This window comes from Pipistrellus kuhlii, unplaced genomic scaffold (genome assembly GCF_014108245.1).
Source record: "Pipistrellus kuhlii isolate mPipKuh1 unplaced genomic scaffold, mPipKuh1.p scaffold_m20_p_11, whole genome shotgun sequence".
NCBI lineage: Eukaryota > Metazoa > Chordata > Mammalia > Chiroptera > Vespertilionidae > Pipistrellus > Pipistrellus kuhlii.
This window is the reverse complement of record NW_023425416.1, coordinates 45,071,806-45,088,980: the sequence shown is the minus strand read 5'-3', so window position 1 is coordinate 45,088,980 and position 17,175 is coordinate 45,071,806. Positions and strand designations below refer to the sequence as shown.

Here is a 17,175-nt window from a genome sequence, read left to right as displayed (position 1 = left end):
AGGTACCGATCAGAGGCTGGAGGAGGGGAGGGCAGCGTGGAGCCCTGGGGGTTTCTCTGTTGACCCAGGAATGTGAGTTGAGGCAGGAATGAGGAGGGGCAGAAAAACAGCTGTGAGTGTTTTATTTTATTTATTTATTTATTTATAAATATATTTTATTGGTGTTGTGTTTTTTTTTTTACAGAGAGGAAAGGAGAGGGAGAGAGAGCTAGAAACATCAATGAGAGAGAAACATTGACCAGCTGCCTCTTGCACACCTCCTACTGGGGATGTGCCCGCCACCAATGTACACGCCCTTGACCGGAATAGAACCTGGGACCTTTCAGTCCGCAGGCCGACACTCTATCCACTGAGCCAAACCGGTTTCGGCAGCTTTGAGCGTTTTAGAAACGTTGATGCGTAGATTCTGGATGGCAGGAGGTTTGGCTGTATCTGGTCCCGTGTTCCCTAACTTCGCAGTTACAAACTGCCCGTGCCATCATTTACTTAAGGGTTCCCTTAGGTCAACTCTCGGTGGTTTCTTGTTCAGTTTAATGTATTTATTCTAAAGGGAAACTTCTAGTGATTGTTGCAGCCAGAAACCAATATTATTTCCTATGGAAAGTAGGTAACGGCATAAAGGAGAGTGAAAACAAAACCAGTTTTACGTTGTTTCCTGCGGAGGGCTGTGAGCCGAGCCTGCACGCCCTCCCTCATTAAAAGGGGAGCTCAGCAAGTTTTAGAAAGGCCTTCAAAATGCCCTAGCCCGCCCCCCCCCCCCCGCCCCAAAAATGAAATAATTAGTTAACTAAACAAAATGCCCTGGCCCAGGACCGAGTCTTGCTCTGTAATGCGAGGGAAGGAGTGTCCTCAACTCGGCTCTGCCCTGCTGTCCGCTCACCACGTCAGGTCATTTCCTGGCCTGCCCACGGCCCACGCTCCCGGGAGGGCTGGCTGGCCTGTCTGCAGCTGACCCTGGAGGAGTCCGCTCCTCTGGCGTCTCAGATGTGCCCCCTCCCCCACTCCCCTGGGTGCAAGGTACCGTGAGAGTGGATGCCTCGGGCAGGGGGGGGTTGGCCGCGGTCCGGATGCCATGTCCCCTTGCCCCTCCCCCCCTCCGGGCTGCAGGCTTTCGAGGACATCTACCTGGAGGAGCGGAAGACCATCAAGGTCCTGCTCGAATACGCCGACAAGATGTTCACCTACGTGTTCGTGCTGGAGATGCTGCTCAAGTGGGTGGCCTACGGCTTCAAGAAGTACTTCACCAACGCCTGGTGCTGGCTGGACTTCCTCATCGTGGACGTGAGTGTGGCCTGGAGGGAAGGGCAGGGGGAGACGGTCGCCAGAGCAGCAGCAGGAGCTGAGACAGAGCCAAGCGACGGGATGGCCGGGCTGCGGGGAGTCAGGCTGCCATGGAGGCACTCGGCTGTGCCCTGGCGCAGGCAGAGGGCAGGGAGGCTGGGGTCCCGGAGAGAGAGACCAGGCCCCTCAGTCTGGGAAGAAGAAGAGACGTAGGAGGCCTGGGCCCTGCCATGAGAACCTCTACTTTGGGGAGACGGAGGAGCAGGGAGGACCTGGGCCCGGGCCTCAGGAGCCCCCTGGCTTCGGAGGGAGGCTAGCCTCACTGCAGGAATCGGTGAAGGGCATTGCAGGCAGGGGGTGAGCCAGGGCGGGAGTGGGGGCTCCCCCTCTGGGCATGGCGGGGCGGGGGGGGGGGGGGGGGGGGAAGGGAGCACGGAGCGGACAAACCTGTGCTGAGCGAGGACCACGGGGTGCTGGGAGGGTCTGCCAGGCCCACAAGCCATGGGGCCAGTTAGGAGCGTCTGTGCCCGCACACAGAGGAGGCCATCTGCCCTGGGGATGGAGCGAGCCAAAGGCCAGAGGGGGCAGGGCTGGTGCAGAGGTGCCGGCCAGGCAGGCAGGAGAGGGCCTCCTGGCTCAGGGAGATCGGACCACCTGGGGAGCAGGAACTGGGGTTGCCGGAAGTGAGGAGAGGGTCACCAGTGAGAAGGAGGAAAGCCAGGAACGCTGACCCAGGGGTTCTGGGTGGCTGCCCTGGCTGATCAGGGAGCTGGCAGGGCTTGCCTGCCCAGGCTGCGTCCAGGGAGGGCCTGGAGCAGTTGGCAGAGGAGTAGGAGGCGCCTACCCCACAGCTACCCAGGCCCAGGACACTGCTGGGTGCCATGCAGAGTGCATACAGGGCCCACGGGGGGGGGGGGGGGGGGTGTCCTGAGCCCGGTCAAGCAGGGGAGTGGCCAGAGGCGGGAACTGAGCCAGCTGTGGAGCAGCGTGGGTCTGCGCTCTGAGGGCAGAGGGAGCCGGGCAAAGGCCAAGGACTCGGGGGAGGGCTCACCGGGGTGGTAGTGGGCCCCACAGAACAGGAGGAGGCAGGACCTGCAGCCTAGGGAGCGCTTTCCAGAAGCGGCCATGGCGTCGACACTTGGCCTGGGGCCCTGCCCACCAGCGGGGGCTGTCCTTCCTGCGGCTGCAGAGGAGGCTCAGGCCTGTGCTCCATCCCACACCTCCTCAGAGGCCCCAGGAGGCCGGCCCCGGCTGGGCGGAGGGCAAGCCTTGAGTGGCTGTGGCGGGAGAGGCCCCGTGGAGATAAGATCAGCCTCTTTCTGTCACCCTGTCTGTGGCTGAGAGGGTGCTCCTGCTGGGGTGAGAGGAGCTCCAGGGGGAGCGACAGAGCAGAGGAGCGGGGAGGCAGCTCTGGGTGCCTTGCAGCCTGGAGCCCTCGGGGCCTCTGAGATGAAGGCGAGGACCCTGAGGCCTCCCTGCCGAGACCCTGGCAGCTCTGGAGGCCAGTCACCCAGCCCCTCCCCCAGAGGTCAGGCCTGCTGGCCCCAGGCAGCCCGAGGAGTCTGCGGAGACTTCTGGAGGGGCCCGCCCACACCCCACCACCTGCCACCTTGGGGAGCTCAGCTTTGAGGCCCTGCACAGGGGCCTGTCAGTGCTCGGGGCCGGGCCCAAGGGCCCAAGTCGGCCAGGCCGCTGCGGGAGAAGGAAGCGGGGCTCACCGCAGGGAGGGGTTTGCCCAAGGTCGGGCAGAAGGTCGTGAGCTGGAATCCAGCTTCCCTGACATGGGCCACGCTGCCCCCACCCCCGGCCCCACAGCGGGAGGGAAAGGCAGCTCCAGGCCTCAGGGTTAGGAGAAGGATGTTTTCAGGCCGACTCGGGCATTTTTTCAATAAACACTATTGAGCATCTGTGGGCAAGGGCTAGTGTAGGCGCTGGGGATCTCGGGGAAGAAGACAGACAAAGGCCCTGCCAGCGCAGGGAACTTGATAAGTGAGTCCGTTTTATGTTATGTCATAAGGGGATGTGGACCGTGAAGAAAAAGGAAGTAGGGAAGGGGTTGGGGAGACACGAGGGTGGGGGGTGGGTACAACACAAGTTTAAATAGGCTCCCCCCAAAAAAAAACAAAAAAAACTCAGTGGGCCCACTGAGGGGACATGGGAGCAGATTGGAAGTTGCGGGGAGCCAGGCAGATGTCTGCAGAACATTCCAAGCACAGGTGGGAATGGCAGTGCCAAGGTCCTGTGGTCAGTGCCTGCCTGGCACACTTGAGGAGCTACAGGCATGGCCCAGTGGTTGAGCTCCGACCTATGAACCAGGACAGGAGGTCACGGTTCAATTCCCGGTCAGGGCACATGCCCGGGTGGTGGGCTCGATCCCCAGTGTGGGGCGTGCAGGAGGCAAGCAATCAGTAATTCTCTCTCATCAGTGATGTTTCCACCTCTCTCTTCCTCTCCCTTCCTCTCTGAAATCAATACAAATATATTTTTTTTTAATTTTAAAAAAAGAGGCGCTTCAGGGAGGCCAGAGCAGCTGAAGCAGTGTGAGTGGGGGAGGGTGTGCAGGAGGTGAGGCAGGGGCAGGAAGGGGCATCTTGGGAAGACGGGGCTTTTATTTGGGATGAAGCAGGGAGACCTCACAGGGCTCTGCCTGACTCACGTTATAAAAAGATTGCCCTGTGGGTGGGGGGAGGGAGCCCGCCTGGAAGCAGGGAGAAGACTGGGGAGGCAGCCACCCAGGGGAGAGGTGAGGGCGGCCCGGCCGGCCACCGTGGCGGAGGGAACATGGTGAGACATAGCTGAACTTCTGACGCGTTTTGAAGACAGAGCCAACAGGAAATCCTGATGGGCTGGAAGTGAGGTGTGAGACACGGAGAGGAGGCAGGGATGGCGCCAGGGCTGTGGCCTGAGCAGCTGGGAGGATGGAGTTGCCATCATCCGAGGTGGGGGTGGAGGGGGTGGGGCAGGTGGGGCAAGAACAGACGTCAGGGGTGGCCTGCTGGGAAGGAGGCAGGCCCGCTGGTCCCTCAGGAGGCAGTTCCTGGGAGATGCCCCTCTGCCTGCCCAGGAATGCCCACCTAAAGCTGGGCACCCTCCATGCTTCCAAGCCTGGGGGGAGGCTGTGGCAGTGGGCCCTTGCCTGTGGCTCCTCACCACCCCCTGGGCTGCCCTCAATGCCAAGGTGCTATTACTGGCGATGGCCTGCGAGGTCAGGCAGCAGGCCATTCCTAAGCCGTGCTCCAGGCCAGCGGCGAAGTAAGAGGAATAGAAGGATGAAGTCCACGAGGAGATGCCAAGGTGGGGGCAGGGCGGAGGGGACAGAGCTGGGGCTCTCGTTGCCCCCAGTCTCCACGTAAGCCCCCCCCCCCTTCTTTGAAGAGGTCTGAATGCTGCAGAGTCTGGCTTTGGGGAAAGGCCACAGGAGAGTGTCTGCTCATTCTCCACTCAGGACAGCCCTTCCTTCCCCCAAAGAACTTGACTTTGAGGAACACCCATAGGGACCCAGCGGCCCAGCTTTGTGTCCCTGCTCCTTCCCCCCCCCTCCCCCCCAGCGGGCGGCTTTGGGGTGTCTCATCCCGGACACACTTGGGCTTTGCCCTTGGCCTCTGGGGCCCCAGGAAGGCTCGCGCTGTGCCTGAGAAGTCGAGCCAGTCAGGAATAATCAAGCCTGGGCCTCTCTCCGAAACAGGTTTGGCCCAGTGCATAGAGCGTCGGCCTGCGGACTGAGAGGTCCCAGGTTCGATTCCAGTCAAGGGCATGTACCTTGGTTTCGGGCACATCCCCGGGGGGGGGGGGGGGGGGGGGTGTGCAGGAGGCAGCTGATCGATGTTTCTCTCTCTTCGATGTTTGTATCTCTCTAACTCTCCCTTTCTCTCTGTAAAAAAAATCAATAAAATATTTAAAAAGCCTGGGCCTCTCACGCCCAGCCCTGTTTGGGGGCGGGGAGGGAGGGGCCGGGAGTGCTCCACCGCCTGTCGCCAGGGCTGTCTCCACGCCTCCCGCCCCCCCCCCCCCCCCCCCCCCGTGCCTCCGCAGGTCTCGCTGATCAGCCTGGTGGCCAGCACGCTGGGCTTCTCGGAGATGGGCCCCATCAAGTCGCTGCGGACGCTGCGGGCGCTGCGGCCCCTGCGAGCCCTGTCCCGATTCGAGGGCATGAGGGTAAGAGGAGAGGCTGCCTTCCTGGGACACGCTTCCGGGGGGAGTACCCCCAACCCGGGAGCAGCACCCCCCCCCCCACAATGAACCAGAAACTTAGCGCAGACAGGTATCTCCATCAGCCTGTGGCAGAGTCCGCTCCCCAGGTGAAAAGTCCGTTTCCGGGCCATGGATTCCGGAAGGGAAGGGCAGGTGTTGGGCCGTTGCATCAGACTTGAGGGGAGTGGAGGAAAGGGTGTGTGTTCTTTCCCACACCCCTCCCTCCCCACCTGGGCTTCCAGCGATGGGTCGCCCTTCCTCAGAGACAGGAAATGCTCTGTGCCCCCTTCCCCCCTCCACAGGGACCTGTGGCCAGGGCGTTCGGTGGGCTGGGGGTGGAGGGAAGGGGGTCTTGACCATTTCCAAGCCTCTCCGGCCAGGTGAGGGCCTCGTGGCGTCAGGGGCTGAGTCTCTCTCCTCTGTGCCCCTGAGGTGGTGGTCAATGCCCTGGTGGGCGCCATCCCGTCCATCATGAACGTCCTCCTCGTCTGCCTCATCTTCTGGCTCATCTTCAGCATCATGGGCGTGAACCTCTTCGCGGGGAAGTTTGGGAGGTGCATCAACCAGACGGAGGGGGACACGCCTTTGAACTACACCCTCGTGAACAACAAGAGCGACTGTGAGTCGTTCAACGTGACCGGCGAGTTGTACTGGACCAAGGTCAAAGTCAACTTCGACAACGTGGGGGCCGGCTACCTGGCCCTGCTGCAGGTGGTACGTCTGCGGGGGGCGCCGTCACACGTGGTGGGGGCGGGAGGGGGGCAGCGGGGCCCCCCCGCTGAGTCCTCACCATCGGCTCGCATTGCCCAAAGGAGGCCAAGGTGCCCCAGATGCTTCTTGGTTCCTCGGGAAGTCTCCCGACTTTCCTTTCCAGAGCAGCGGCCACCCCTCCCAGCTCTGTGGCCTGGGGTTGGGCACTAAGGCAGAACCACCTTCCCAGCCAGGAGCCAGTCTGGCAGTGGGAAGGCACAGGTTGAAAATGAAAGACCACTTGCCCGGGCTGGTTTGGCTCCGTGGACGGAGCATCAGCCTGCGGACTGAAGGGAAAACACTCTGGAAAGACTGGGCAGAGCTGTGTGTGTTTAAACCTCACGCGTCTTGAACATCAGAGACTTCTGGCATTCGATTCCAGCCAGGGGCACATGCTTGAGTTGCAGGCTCGTGGTCAGTCGCCCCAGTCTGAGGGGTGGGGGGGAGCATGCAGGAGGCAGTCGATCAATGATTCTCTCCATCATGGATGTTTCTATCTCTCTCTCCCTCTTCCTTCTTCTCTAAAATCAATAAAATATATATATATATATATTTTCATATATTTTATTGATTTTTTTACAGAGGGATAGAGAAGGAAGGGAGAGGGATAGAGAGCTAGAAACATCGATCAGCCGCCTCCTGCACACCCCCCATTGGGGATGTTCCCGCAACCATGGTACATGCCCTTGACCGGAATCGAACCTAGGACCTTTCAGTCCATAGGCCGACGCTCTATCCACTGAGCCAAACTGTTTTGGCAATAAAATATATTTATTTAAATATTTTTAAAAGAAAGAAAGACCACAGACACCCAGGGGCTGAACGGTTAGCAGCGCTGTGGCTCTGGCTGCCCTTCGTTACAAAAAGCAGTGATATTTCCTGCGTTGCTTGAAAGGATAGATCTACTGCCGTCTCCGATGTTCCAGATGCATGAGGTTTAAGCCCAGGCTTTCCGGAGTTTTCATTGACCTGCCATAAACTCCACCTGTGTATTGCCTCAACAGCGGAAATGCAAACAGAGCCATAATCGTGAAACGGCAGCCTGCTTTTCTCTCGATCCCAGTCTCACCCTCAGACACCTGCCTCTCACCCCAAAGCAGAGGAAAGCCCAACAGGACTCCCACCTGGAAACAAACCTCCACGCACCCCTAAGTTAGGGGTGTCGAACTCAATCAGAGAAGGGGCCAAAATCTAAAATCCAGCCTAAATCGCAGGCCGAATGGTTTACTGAACAGTCATAAACTGTCATTGTGATGGAAACGCAGCGGAGTGCAGTGATGACAGCGCGGTGCGGGCCACATTACAAGGCCTGGCGGGACGGATTTGGCCCGCAGGCCTTGTGTTTGACACATGTGCCCTAAGTCCTAGTAGCAGTGCTCGCCAAAGACTCCCCAGGAATACCCATGAGAGCAGGCTCCCGTCCCCGTGTCCGTCCCTCCGAATGCCAGGACTAGGCAGGGCAGGCCCCTGGTGCAGGCAGAACCACTCGGTGGTGGGAAAGCAGTTAGCTGCAGGCAGCTCCTAACCTGGGGTGGTCCTCAAGGCACTCCCAGGCTTCTCCTCCGGACAGGTGAGGGCCTTGTGCATAAGGGCCTGACATAGCCTGCCTTCCGTGGAGCGGCCTCCGTTTCCCCATTTGGCCTGTCTGCCTCATAAAAACTCTCAGACACGCACCATTTGTGTGGACAAATGGGTACCCTGAAAGGAGGCCTGGGGCGGGATTGCGTTTCGCTGGGGACACACATGAGACCCTCTGGGGGTTGGTCTCACTACCAAGCCCGTCTTTCGGATCCTTCCTGAATCTTCCTAGCAGCCTGGCACCAGGCCCCGTCTTATTGCCACGGTGTGCTCCAGCCAGATGTTTGCAAGCTGTTATTTAAAATTATATTTTATAAACTTATAACTAAATGATATTGAAACGAAATGAAACCTCGCCATCGCCACGTAGTACGGTCTGCGCTCTGCTCCTGAGGTGAATACATCTGTTACATCCCGGCACTGGGAACCCTGCAATGCACCGTTCCTGTCATGTCTTCCCATCTCTGTTCAGCAGCTGCTCCTCGGCAACTTGCAGTCCGCCATGGTGGGAGGATTTTCACGGGGAAATTGACAAACCCAGCCATCCGGGCTTTTTTTCCTTCTAGAAAGTCATTTGTTAGCCGTTTACCCACATGCCACTGGCAGAGGAACTTCCCCCCCGCCCCCCTTCGCCCCCTTAAGTATGAGGAAAGGGTGGGACTCTTTAGGGACGTCCTTTGAACGCCACCGAGCAGAAGCCACAAGGTTCTCTGAGGTGCATGGCCAAGGGGACCAGGGCAGCATCGGGGTCCACCTTAAGCCAGACAGAGAGCCCAAGCCCCACCTCTCAGTCCCTGACACCTGCCCAAGCACTCTGTCATTTTAGAATCTGGGGCGAATGGGGATCTGAATGAAGGTCCACCCTCCTTCAGGCCTCATTTGTCTCTTGGCCAACATCAAGAAGCTTATGTCCCCACTGTGTGGCCTTCGTGGGGTGTCTGAGCAGCTAGCTTTCCCCCCTCCCCCCCCCCCCCCCCCAGCCAGCTCTGAACTATACGGTCTTTGCCTGACCACCTAGCCATTTGGACACAGCTGCGGGGGGGAGTGGCTGCTAGCTTCTTGCAGGAGGCTACTTCCTGGCCTCGCCTATCCGATCAGGAGCCCTCGTAGCTCAGTCGATGCGGTTAAATGATTTTCTTACTCTCGTCTTTTCCTTTCAGGCAACATTTAAGGGCTGGATGGACATTATGTACGCGGCTGTGGACTCCAGGGGGGTAGGTTGGCACTTGGGGCTCCCAGCTGCTGGGCCACTGGAGAATCGGGGTCCATCTCTGAAAGCCCACCCCCTTGTAAGGGCCCAATCTCGTGCATCAACCTGCCGTTGAACCTCTCTGGAATGCCCAAGCCTGGTCCCGGGGCAGTGGTCTCCCACGGAGTCCCACAATGCTCAGATATCTTTCAAATGGAATTCACTGGAGTTTACTTAAATTGTAAAGTCTTACCCCAGGAAGATCAAGCTTCTCCTTTGTCCTTGGACCCACCCATTCACACTGACAGGTCACAGGAGACTAAGAGATGCCCCATATTCTCAAACCTCCCAATGGCCTAGGGACAGAAGCCACATAGTGACACTGTGCCAGCCCTGAGCCCGGCGTGCCTGCTCTCCTCGTCTGCCACCATCCGCTTCTCGGCTCCCCCACTCCCCCACACACACACCTAGGCTGGTGACCTTCCTCCCGACAGCCCCTCTCCCCCACAGAGTGGACACCCCCAGCCAGCCCCCCTCCTGCCTGTCTGATCTCCCTGTCTGCCTTCTCCCCCTCAGTATGAAGAGCAGCCCCAGTGGGAATACAACCTCTACATGTACATCTACTTTGTCGTGTTCATCATCTTCGGATCCTTCTTCACCCTGAACCTCTTCATCGGCGTCATCATCGACAACTTCAACCAACAGAAGAAAAAGATACGTAGAGCGCAGACTCCTCCCCCTGGGCGGGCAGGACTGGGTGCCAAGGGTCCTGGCTGCTGGCCCCATTTGGGCTCTCTGTTGACGATGGTCCCCTGCTTGCTCCTGCTGGATGGAGTGGGATGACAGGGATCTGTGTCCATGAGGTCGTATGCCTGGGCCCATGGTCGGCAAACTCATTAGTCCACAGAGCCAAATATCAACAGGACAGTGATTGACATTTATTTTGAGAGCCAAATTTTTTTAAACTTAAACTTCTTCTAACGCCACTTCTTCCAAATAGACTCACCCAGGCCGTGGTATTTTGTGAAAGAGCCACATTCACGGGGCCAAAGAGCCGCATGTGGCTCGCAAGCCCCAGTTTGCCGACCACTGGCCTAGGCCTATAAGAGTGTAACAAGGGGCCCCAGGCCTGCTCTAGTCTGCCTGAGAGATGAGGCTCCTCAGAGAAGCTGCGTGAGGCTGGGGGCTCGTCACCTGGTCTGTGATCAGGGGTAATGGGTGGGGCCTGTGCCAAGGGCCAGGATCTGCCCGATGATTGGTTCACAGGTAAACCGAGTGAGCAGAGAGAACTCCAGCCTGGCTGTGTTGGGCAGGTGAGAGGGAGGGGGTAAGGACAGGATGTGCAGGTCACAAAGCCAGAGAAATCTCAAGGTGAATGGGGACGGGCCCCCTGGAAAAGCAACTTCAGGGAAGAATCTGTGGTGCAGGATAGGGACCTACTTAAGAGGGACAGGAAGTGATGGTGAGACTGGCCCTGGCACCTCATTATTGAAGCAAGATTCATGCTGGAGCATCTGAGAACCCCAAAATGATCCTGGTGCTTGTCTCCCTGCACTTAGGGGGCCAGGACATCTTCATGACGGAGGAGCAGAAGAAGTACTACAATGCCATGAAGAAGCTGGGTTCCAAGAAGCCCCAGAAGCCCATCCCCCGGCCCCTGGTGAGCCTGCTCTCAATTTGGCCAGAGTGGGGAGGATCTTCCGGGGAGGAGGGAGCCTGAAAGCTCCCATACCACACCGCCAACTATCATGGCCTCTTCACGGTCTCTGGCCCAGCCCGGGCCCCTCAGCCAGCCCAGTGTAGTCAGGCGTCTGACTACACGCTGAGGTCTCAGTCTCATAGAGGCAGTGAGGCTGTGGCAACCAGGGGACACTCGCCTCCTCTAGAAGCTCATCTGCCTCTGAGGGAGCCTCTCCTCCGCTGCAAGGGCTCAAGCTTTCCCCGGGGAGAGCAGGGCAGTCTGCAGCCTCTGCTGCGTTCATCGCCTCATTCTTACGACACCTGAATGGTAGATCCCCTGGTGTGTGGGGCCAGGAGGCGTGTTGGGTCCTCCATAGGCCGACTCCCTTGCCTGACCAAGCCATTCTCCAATAAAGTGTGTCTATGTTGGAGCAGGGCTGGGGGGCAGTACTCAAAGTAATTAGGTGGCATAGCCTAAATCACCAGCTGGTAAGTGACAGCCCCAATCTTTAAATCTAGTTCATCCATTTCATCTGATTCTTTTCACCATACTCTGTTATGGATTTGTGTGTGTGTGTGTGTGTGTGTGTGTGTGAAAGAGAGAGAGAGAGAGAGAGATCTGGGGTGACTTACAAATAAAGACACACATAAATATAGTTAGAAGAGTAAATAAAACCAATCCCTTAAAAAAGAGTGGAGAATGTTAAACCTGAGGACGAATAATTGCTAGAGTTGACCTTTAAATTTGACCTTAGCTTTCAGACAGTGGGAACAAAAAGAGAAGCTCAAAGAATGTCTGCTAAGGAGACTCAGAGTAGGAGAAATCCCTTCCTGAAGACCCATCAGAGAGGGAAGAGGGAGCCCCAGGGCTGGGCCTTGGAGCCCAGGTAGCACTTCAACAGGAGGGCCAGGCTGTTCCAGAGCTCCTGACCTCTTCCTCTCACCGTGACGGTCTGGTGAGGTGTTGGCCTCACCAGACAGGAAACTAAGAGTGTGGGTGATCAGGGAAACGTCAGCCACAGGGGGCCTGCGTGGCCTGCAAAACCCCTGCTGAGCCCCTCGTCTGCCCCTCCTTCCAGAACAAGTACCAGGGCTTCGTCTTCGACATCGTGACCAAGCAGGCCTTCGACGTCACCATCATGTTCCTCATCTGCTTGAACATGGTGACCATGATGGTGGAGACCGACGACCAGAGCTTGGAGAAGATCAACATCCTGGGCAAGGTCAACCTGCTCTTCGTCGTCATCTTCACGAGCGAGTGTATCATCAAGATGGGCGCCTTGCGGCACTATTACTTCACCAACAGCTGGAACATCTTCGACTTCGTGGTTGTCATCCTCTCCATCGTGGGTGGGTATACCCGTTGTCTGGACAGAGGTGCCCTCCCCAGGCCGGGTCTCTCCTCCAGTCTGAGGTCTGTCCTTAATGGCAAGTACACTTAGGCTCCTTCATTCTTTCCTCTCTGCATTCCTCACCTCTCCCCCATCTCACACACACACACACACACACACACACACACACACACACACACTTAGGCTCCTTCATTCTTTCCTCTCTGCATTCCTCACCTCTCCCCCATCACACACACACACACACACACACACACACACACACACACTTAGGCTCCTTCATTCTTTCCTCTCTGCATTCCTCACCTCTCCCCCATCATACACACACACACACACACACACACACTCACACACACACACACACACACACAGTTGACCCTGCCCCCACGGAACTCTGCCTTGGAGTGACTGACTTTCATCTTTCTGCAGTGGACAGTCCCAGCATTTGGTGAACTTGGAGGGAAATGCAGGGACTAAGGCAGGGGCTAAGACAGCTGTGGTGATGGGCAGATGGTTAGAAGCTGGGAGAAGGATCAGTAAATGCTCAGGGAGGTCCCAGGCAGGGTTAAGGGCTAGAGTGTGCCAAGGGGGACTAGACTGTGCAGGACATTGGCAGTAGGAATAGAGCTGATGATGGGCAGTCTCAGAGTCAGGAGGTGCAACGTGTACCTCGAGACACCTCCTGGTCCCAGTGCTTGGCCATACCGGAGAGGCACAGCTAACAGGTCAACTTGGAGCCAGAGTGTCTGAGTCAAATTCCAGCTTCTCCCTGACTAGGTGGCCAGAAGGGTAAGTTACCTCACCTCTCAGCTTCCTCTTCTGGAAAACGAGGATGAGGGTGTCAGCTTACTTCCTAGGGTGACTGAAAGGGCTTAATGGATGATATAAAGGGCTCAGTTCAGTGCTTGATTGACAGAAAACCCTGGACACGTGTCAACCAGTGGCATCATTGTTATATGAGGACTTGGGAAAAACCACTCAGGCCAATATGAGGCAAGTCAGTTTCACTCTTTCTCCTGTAAGTCATATCCCTGCTCCTTAAAAATCCCAGCCCAGAGCTGTCAATAGAAACCCAGGGCTGGGTATACCCTGGAAGCTAGAAGAGTTGTGAGGATGATAAGAACCATCTCAGGAAGCCTGAAATGTAACTGGTGTGGCATCGAGTGACATGGAGTGGCATGGCATGGCATAGGAGAGAGTGCTGACTTCCAGACTAGTGCCTCTTGCACGCCTGGGCCTGTGCACAATGGGACTGGGGCAGAACTGAGGTCCTTCCTGCATTTGTGATACGTGCCCAGGAGATCCCAAGGCTGCTGGTCCTCAGACCACACTTTGAGAAAAAGGCCCAAGTTCTGGTTCAAGTTAGGCCACCAAAATGCCGAGCAAGTCCCCTCAGGACTCAGAGCCCATGACCTAGATGATAGGCCCAGGACAGCCCTATGTTGTTGTGTTCTCAGAAGACTAAGAAACAAAGGGGCTGAGAAGGCACTTTGCAGAAGTCATGAGTCCTCGTTTTCTGGATCCTGTGCAGAAATGGAGGTTCAGGGAGGCAGGGGGAGCAGGGCCTTGCCGTTACCCGCATCCTCCTGGAAGGGCCTCCTCTTCCTGGCTCCTCGCTGTGGAGATCCCACCCGGCACCCCTGGGCTGGAGGGAGGACAGAGATGCCACGGGTGGCCACAGTCTCTGCTGTTTCCCACAGGCACCGTGCTCTCGGACATCATCCAGCAGTACTTCTTCTCCCCAACGCTCTTCCGAGTCATCCGCCTGGCCCGCATCGGCCGCATCCTCAGGCTGATCCGTGGGGCCAAGGGGATCCGCACGCTGCTCTTCGCCCTCATGATGTCCCTGCCCGCCCTCTTCAACATCGGGCTGCTGCTCTTCCTCGTCATGTTCATCTACTCCATCTTCGGCATGGCCAACTTCGCCTACGTCAAGTGGGAGGCAGGCATCGACGACATGTTCAACTTCCAGACCTTCGCCAACAGCATGCTGTGCCTCTTCCAGATCACCACGTCGGCCGGCTGGGACGGCCTCCTCAACCCCATCCTCAACACGGGGCCCCCCTTCTGCGACCCCAATCTGCCCAACAGCAACGGCTCCCGGGGGAACTGCGGGAGCCCAGCCGTGGGCATCATGTTCTTCACCACCTACATCATCATCTCCTTCCTCATCGTGGTCAACATGTACATCGCCATCATCCTGGAGAACTTCAGCGTGGCCACGGAGGAGAGCACCGAGCCCCTGAGCGAGGACGACTTCGACATGTTCTACGAGATCTGGGAGAAGTTCGACCCGGAGGCCACCCAGTTCATCGAGTACACGGCCCTGTCCGACTTCGCCGACGCCCTGTCCGAGCCGCTGCGGATCGCCAAGCCCAACCAGATCAGCCTCATCAACATGGACCTGCCCATGGTGAGCGGCGACCGCATCCACTGCATGGACATCCTCTTCGCCTTCACCAAGAGGGTCCTGGGGGAGTCCGGGGAGATGGACGCCCTGAAGATCCAGATGGAGGAGAAGTTCATGGCGGCCAACCCGTCCAAGATCTCCTACGAGCCCATCACCACCACGCTCCGGCGCAAGCACGAGGAGGTGTCTGCCACCGTCATCCAGCGGGCCTTCCGGAGGCACCTGCTGCAGCGCTCCATGAAGCACGCCTCCTTCCTCTTCCGCCAGCAGGCGGGCCTCTCCGGGGAGGATGCCCCCGAGCGAGCGGGCCTCCTCGCCTACAGGATGAACGAGAGCTTCTCCCAGCGCCTGGGCCCGCCCTCCAGCTCCTCCATCTCTTCCACCTCCTTTCCCCCTTCCTATGACAGTGTCACCAGGGCCACCAGCGACAACCTCCAGGTGCGGGTGTCTGACTACAGCCGCAGCGAAGATCTCGCGGATTTCCCCGTGTCCCCCGACAGGGACCGAGAGTCTATCGTGTGAGCCTGGCCCAGGCTGGCCAAGACACCCCGAAAGGCAGCCTGTTGCCTCGAGGCAGCCACAAGCCAGCACCCGCTGGGCCTTCCTTGCCTGGGGCTTCAGGGGTGAGAGATGAGCCTCAGCCCCGTGGGTCGACAAGGCAGAGTTCGATGGCGCCCGCGTGGATGGCCGGGAGCAGTTGGCCAAGCCAACCGCTCGGGACGGCCTGTCCCTGGAGACCCTCAACTCCCACCAGTGGCCTGGTCTGGTCAGGCGACACCCCGGGGCTCCGAAAAGCAACCCCGCCCCAGCTGCTGCGGCACAGTAGAACACGGAGACTGTCTATGTTGTGAATGGCTTTCATAAATTTATTATATTTGATATTTTTTTACTTGAGCAAAGAACCAACGTTGTCCCCCGTGGACCTGGGCAACGACTCACACCGCCCTTCCAAACTCTGAGCGGGGGTGTGCGGCTGCTGGAACTCTGTTCTCCAAGCAGAAGTGGGATCGGTGTGGCTCCCACAGGCCTTCCCTGCAGCAAGGGGGTCCCCTGCCGCTCGGGCTGCAGAACCAGGAGGGCTGAGCCCCTCTTCTCACACACATGTGCGCACACAGGCCACACACCAGCTGCTCTCAGACGAGGGCCAGGTAGCTCCCCCTGGCCCAGCCCCAAGGAGACAGACCTTTCCTCCCAGCCCCACGGTGGGCGTCTTGTCGGCGGGGACTCCACCTGGCCTTCCGTTGTCCCCAAGGTCCTGTGTTCCCCTGTGTTTAGGCAGGACCCAGTAGGACACTCTGAAAAGCAGCCGAGTAGGGTCAGTTCTACAAAAGCGAAAGGCTTCTGGGAGAGAGTTGCCTGGGTCCCAGGGCTGGTCCTGGGGGCTGAAGCTTGGCCTCTGTAAGAGTATTAACGTAAAATGGGCGGGCCTGAGGGAGCCGGCCCACCCTCCGCCTGGCACCCAGCTGTTCTTGCTCCCGAGCCTGGCAGATCCTGCCTCAGGCTGGGTACACAGGCTGAGCACCGTGGGGTTGGGCCTAAGAAGCTCAACAGCCCTTCATCCATGTGAAGAGGGAAACTCTGTTCTCTTTCCGGACTTCCTCCCTCTATCCATGGGGCTGAGGGGATGCCTGTGTGGTCCCAGCTCCTCTCCAAACGCAGCCGCGTGGGAGTGGGAAGGCAGCCTGGGTCCTAGGCAGGGTTGAGCAGGCTCGTTCCCGTGCCCTGGGAGGGGAATGAACCATGGGACCCCTTGGGAAGGGGACAGTGTGGCCTTGGCCCAGCCCCTCCGGCTCAGCTTGGGGTCCTGGTGGCACCTGCACACAGGACCTCCTGCGGGGAGGGAGGGTCCAGGCTGTCCCACAGGTCTTGTCGGAAGGCTTTTTCAGGGAAAAACACTTTTTCTAACCCAGTAACCCCCCGGGGGGCCTCTTCAGCTGCTGACAATCCTATTTAGCATATGCAAATCTTTTCCTGTGGGGAGCTGTCACCCTGTGAGTGACAGCGTTGGCAAGTGGGCGGAGCCTGAGCAGGCCGGCGCTGGGCCCCTGCTTCCAGCTCGCCAGCAAGGCCGCCCCCCCCCCTCCGCGGGGCATCCAACCTCACAGCCGCCTCTCGGCCGCCCGGGAAGCCAGACACGGGCTGCTCCCAACCTACCTCTCCGAGCTGTCAGAGGGCTGGACGTTCTGAGCTCCTGGCACTGCCGGTGGCGTTGCCAGGGAGTCAAGTATTACAATTCTCCTTGCCACCCCGGCCCAACCCCACTGCACTCCAGTGGTTTCCCTTCTCCCTCACCCCCTGTCCCCTTTGCGCCCAGCGCGGGACCAGGTTTGAACTGTCCCAGCGACACTTCTCCGGGTGGAAATCTTATTTTTGTAGTTCCCTGTGCTTGGCTCTCGGCCTCCCTCCCTGCACTCCACACCATGCACGGGCGGGAATGCGGCCGGGGCGGCGCCGGCTGCCAGCCCAGCTGCCGGAAGGAGCCTGTGGGGTTGGGTGGCCAGCCCAGAGCCCGAGACAGGTGCCCGGGGCTGGCCGCTGGCAGCGCCAGGAGCTGCGGACAGGGTGGTCACGGGCAGGGATTGGCGAGGCATGACTCCTTAGCTTTTTTCCTTCTTTTTCTAGAACTGCACAATGGCCGGCAGGAAGGGAGAGGAGGGTAGGAAAAGGGAGGGAGGGACGAGGGTCAGGTGCCAGCTGTTGTCTGAACTAACCGAGCACTTCTCACCAAACTTTGTGTGTAAATAAGA

The 17,175-nt window shown here is 58.5% G+C and overlaps 1 protein-coding gene across 6 annotated transcripts in view; it reads left to right on the top strand.

Moving 5' to 3' along the window:
* The window catches only part of SCN5A (sodium voltage-gated channel alpha subunit 5), a 90,813-nt gene extending 73,638 nt beyond the window's left edge, over positions 1 to 17,175 (top strand). For all 6 annotated transcript variants that reach the window (XM_045579428.1, XM_036431896.2, XM_036431894.2 and 3 more), the window contains 8 exons: positions 1,108 to 1,281; positions 5,314 to 5,436; positions 5,905 to 6,186; positions 8,961 to 9,014; positions 9,566 to 9,703; positions 10,545 to 10,649; positions 11,749 to 12,019; positions 13,719 to 17,175. In XM_045579428.1, the coding sequence (XP_045435384.1) occupies positions 1,108 to 1,281; positions 5,314 to 5,436; positions 5,905 to 6,186; positions 8,961 to 9,014; positions 9,566 to 9,703; positions 10,545 to 10,649; positions 11,749 to 12,019; positions 13,719 to 14,950 (2,379 nt within the window). In that variant the 3' untranslated portion in view covers positions 14,951 to 17,175. The remainder of the gene's footprint in view (positions 1 to 1,107; positions 1,282 to 5,313; positions 5,437 to 5,904; positions 6,187 to 8,960; positions 9,015 to 9,565; positions 9,704 to 10,544; positions 10,650 to 11,748; positions 12,020 to 13,718) is intronic.